General features: G+C 62.5%; 2 protein-coding genes across 2 annotated transcripts in view; one reads left to right on the plus strand and one right to left on the minus strand.

The window, feature by feature from the left end:
- Positions 1–1598, plus strand: part of Sycn (syncollin) — a 2317-nt gene extending 719 nt beyond the window's left edge. Inside the window, exon 2 of the mRNA XM_048790920.1 lies at positions 666–1598. Within this exon, the coding sequence (XP_048646877.1) occupies positions 666–1137 (472 nt within the window). The 3' untranslated portion in view covers positions 1138–1598. The remainder of the gene's footprint in view (positions 1–665) is intronic.
- An 8-nt stretch (positions 1599–1606) lies between these two features.
- On the minus strand, positions 1607–4463 carry Nccrp1 (NCCRP1, F-box associated domain containing). Its single transcript, XM_015497044.2, has 6 exons — positions 4398–4463; positions 3919–3981; positions 3790–3841; positions 3137–3232; positions 2046–2184; positions 1607–1934 (listed from the first exon to the last, which is right to left on the minus strand). Exons 4-6 carry the CDS (start codon positions 3142–3144, stop codon positions 1794–1796), a joined length of 288 nt encoding a protein of 95 aa, XP_015352530.2. The 5' UTR covers positions 3145–3232; positions 3790–3841; positions 3919–3981; positions 4398–4463; the 3' UTR covers positions 1607–1793.
- Between the last annotated feature and the right edge of the window lie 6 nt (positions 4464–4469).

Genomic DNA, 4469 nt, shown 5'->3' on the forward strand with positions numbered 1-4469 from the left:
ACTGCAGGTGCCCGCGCCCCAGGGCCGCCCCAGCCGCCACCCAGAGACACCAGTCCTGGGTGTCCCCAAGTCCAGGGTCCCCCGGCACCTCACCCCAGCCTGCCCCAGGCAGCCCCTGCCCCTTGGATCCCTCAGCTCCCTCAACTCAGACCCCGCCCCCCTTCTGGAAGGATCCACTTGCTCCCCCCATGTGCTCCCCAGGGAGGATCACCTGAGGGGAGGAGCCCCAGGCCCACGCCAGCCTCCTGCTGCAGACTGTCACATCTAAAGCTCCCCCACCCAACTCTGGGACTCTCAGGCTTTAATCCACCAGCCCTGGAGACCCCAGGACCGTTCCAGGACACCCCTACCAGCGGCCCTGGGGCTCCCCACCCACCTGCACCCCCTAGATCAGCCCCAACCCTCAAATCAGTCCCTGAGTCCCCAGCCCAGCCCTGGAGGCCCCTGAGCCCACCCTACACTCAAATACCCAGGCCCCCAGACGCTGGCACCTACTGTGTCACCCCCAAAGCAGCCCAGCCGTGCTCCCCAAGAGCCCCAGGAGCCCCAGCCACACACTCCCGGGCCAGCAGCCCCGATCCGACTCGGAGCCCTGGACCCCCACCCCAGCTCCCCACCACGCCCTGGACCCAGCCCTGACAGCCCTGGTGACCATCTCGGATTACGTTGCAGGTGCTACTGATCCCGGAGTCTCCCACTGCAGCCCCCACCCAGCCCCGGCCTCAAGACCCAGGAGGAGGGCGCCTTCAGCCCACCACCCGCCACCCTGTCTGCAATACAGCCCTTGACAAGTTGTCCGTCTGCCATCTGCGTGTGCTTGGGACCCACGTCCACGCAGGACTGGGTGGGACTGTGGGGACAGCGGTTGGCCATGCAAATGCCCGGGAGGGTGGCCCAGCCACCAGCTGCGATATGGAGTTGGGGTGGGACGCAGAGACGCGCAGGAGGAGTGCGGGGGGAGCTGGCTGGTGGTTGGTAGTGAAACGTCTCCATGCTTTGGGTACAAATCCTGCCCTGAGCTGTTCTGGCCCTCAGGTAGCTGGGACCCTCAGGAGACGGGTCTGGGATACCAGGGGTCTTCTAGGGACCTGCCCCCCCCCCCAACCCAGGCAGGTGGAGTGGTCTGCTAGAGCTTAACCTTGAGGTGGGGTTGAGTACTTTTAATCCCCCTCCCCCCACACGTGGAAGACACTTTAGCTCAAATCTGGATCTTTCTGTTCAGGCTACAACCTGTGTCCCCACCCTAGGGACAAGTGCCCTTGGTGGATATCTGGGTTTGGAGACCTTGAGGGACTAGAGCAGAGACACAGGGAAGGTGGGGGGAGGGGCATGGGGACAGCCTTGGGGCATGATGACTGGCAGCGGTTGGGGCCAGAGGGGACTTGGGAAGAGTCTAGGGGTTAAGAGACACAGGAGAAATGGTGGGAGGGGTGTCGAGTGGTCTGTACTGGGGAGGAGTGTGAAGAAATCACAGAGGTCAGGGTCAGAGCAAAAAGTCCAGGGCTCATGAAGATGCTGGAGGGCCAAGGGTTGGAGAGTTTGCAAAGAGAAATGGGAGGGGAGACCAGGGCGGCACCCAGCATCCCAGGGCACAGGTGGCCATTCATTCACTCACGGAAGTTTATTGAGCACCTACTATCTGACAAGGAGTGGCCCTGCCTCTGGAGCTCAGAGTGCCAGAGTCAGACATTCAGGGATGTGTGAAGGTTTCAGGGGAGAAGCCAAGGTCGCGGTCAAAGGTCAGGGGGTGCTCCGAGGTCAGGGGAGGCTCTGGGAGGCCCAGGGTCAGCCTGTCACTCCCTGAGCTGCACAGACACGGAGGAGTCGGTCACCCTTGTCCGGCGAAGCCCACCGGGCTCCATGCGGTTCTTGGTCTTGTGCAGGAAGTGGACGAAGCGCACCCCGGGGCCGTACTGGCGGAACACGTGGGACACCTGGGCGGTGGGAGGGAGTCCTGGTTAGAGCCCACCTGCTCCCCTCTGCCCGCCCCGCGAGGTCGTGGGGAAGCAGCGGCTGTCTCGCGGGGCGGGGCCAGGCCACCTCACCTGTATCCAGTGGCCAGCGGGGCCACGCCCAGAGCTCCGGGGGGCCACGTGGTGCTGCGCGATGACCGTGCGACGGTCCGCGGCCAGCAGCCACACGTGCAGCTCGTAGACGCACTGGTCAAGTCGGCTGTCCTCGTACCTGCAGGGGGGTCGGGCCTTGGGCTGCCACCACGTCCCAACAACTGCGACCCCATCCTGCACTCAATACCCGCTCCCCACCCAGTCTGCAGGCCCAGCCTGGACGGCCCTGGCAGCCAAGGGACCAAGATAGCCCCACGCCCTGTCCTCAGGGGACTCACAGTCCAGGGGGACAGTGACGTCTGGTTAGGATGGAAGGGGGGCGCAGGCAGAGGGGTCAGGATGGGACCGGACCAGAGCCCTGGGGCAAACCCATGTGACCCAGCAGGGTGTGGTCAGGGAAGGCTTCCCCCCCAAGCCTTGAGCAACTGACTCCTGCAGTCAAGGGAAGCCATCCTGGGCCGGGGCTCAGAGGTAGAGCACTCGCCTGGCACATGAGGACGGGGACCATCCCCAACACCACATTAAAAAAAAAAAATACTAAATAAACAAAATAAAGGTATAGTGTCCATCTACAACTAAAAAAAGTCTGTGTGTGTGTGTGTGTGTGTATTCATATATATGAATCCATCACAAGAATAACAGAGAAGCCGGGCACAGTGGCACATGCTTGTAACCTAGCAACTATGGAGGCCGAGGCAGGAGGATCACAAGTTAAAGGCCAGCCTTAGCAACTTAGTGAGATCCTGCTCAAAATATGAAAATAAAGGGCTGGGGATGTGGTTCAGGGGTAGACTGCCCCTGGGTTCAGTTCCCAGGACCAGAAAGAAAGGAAAAACAATAACAGAGGGGACAAGCATTCATACAAAAAGGAACAGCCTCATCGAAGCCCAAAGATTTAGGGGCCTGGAAAGGCTGAAACCTGAGAGACTCAGAGAACAGGCCAGAGAGCTGGGCACGGCGGGGCCTGCAGCGTGGGGCGGGGTGTCAGTGAGGAGCTCAGTGTCGGGGGAGCAGGGGAGTCTGGGCTCTGGGGAGTCCCTGGGCCACCAAGCGCATGCGCGGGCACGCACCAGTCCATGACCGTGATGTCCGGCTGCTCATCGTCCAGCAGCTCCTCCCACAGGCCCTCGGCCAGGAGGCTCACGCACTGCTGCTTCACCGTCCAGCTGTAAAGGGGGGCAGGGGAGGTGGGGTCTGCACCCGCTGTGACCCCGGGCCTCCCAGGCCCTGGGAGGAGGAGACCCACCCGCAGCGTGCCTGACTGTCTGGCTCCCACCGCCCCCTGGAGTCGATGCAATCTGAACCCTTTTTGCAGATGGGAAAACTGAGGCTTAAGATCAAAGTCAAGCAGCAAAGAAGTGGCAGAGCCAGGACCCAACCCAGGCCTGTGCGACTCCAAGCCACCAAGTCCCACCCTCTCATCCTCTGCACAGAGCAGGGATGCGGATAATGGAGGACAGGTGTGGCCTCAGGTGACTCTTCCCATCCTGGGGAAAGAGGCTGAGAACAGTAACAGTAATGGTGGAATGGGCTGAGCACCTACTGGGTGCTGGGCGCACCGAGCCAGCCCTGTGCTGGGCGCTTGGCCAGCATCCTCTCTCATGACCAACCCTGTTGACAGCAGGAAAGGAGGCCCAGAGAGGCCAAGTCAGTTTCTGCAGGCTGCCCAGCCAAGACGGCTGCAGCAGGGAATCTGGGGCAGACCCCAGAGCCTGCGGCTCACCTGAGGTCCTGCTGGAGCGTCTCTGTTCTAATGTGCCATCCCTGGAAATTGCCTGGCGGTGGAAGAGGCAAGGGTCAGCCCGTTCCTCTGGGGGTCCACCCTCCCCTAGCGGCCGCTGGGAGCACCTACCTAGAGCCTCCAGGGGCTGCCGGGTGGGGCCGGTAGGGGGTGCTGGCTGGTAAATGTTGATCCCTGAAATGCACAAAGGGGGAGCCTCAGGCCAGTCCTTCCGCACCGTCACCTCCCTGCCCCGGGGTGGCACTGGAAGGGCAGGGAACTGTGTGGGGCCAGACCAGCCCGGCAGGGAGCCGTGACTCAGACCCCGGGAGAGGTCGGTATCCGGAGGGGGATGCGGTGAAACAGGGGAGAGAGGCACCCGGAGACAGAGACAAGCAGAGGCTGGGACGCCCAGGGACGTCAGGTGGAGGCAGAGACGCTAGGACGTGGAAATGCGGGGCAGGACAGAGGGACGCAGGGACAGACACAGGACAAGACAGAAAACGAGAAGGATGAAGAAGGTGGAAGGGGGTGGGAACAACGGACAGGAAAACCGAGCCGCCAAGATGAAGATCCAGACGGTCCGGGTGGCGCCGGTGCAGCGTCCGCACCTTCGGGGTTGGGCGAGCGCAGCAGGTTGCGGTAGAGCGGCCGCCGCACGAGCAGCAGCTTCCAGGTGAGGC

This window comes from Marmota marmota, unplaced genomic scaffold, assembly GCF_001458135.2.
Source record: "Marmota marmota marmota unplaced genomic scaffold, marMar, whole genome shotgun sequence".
NCBI lineage: Eukaryota > Metazoa > Chordata > Mammalia > Rodentia > Sciuridae > Marmota > Marmota marmota.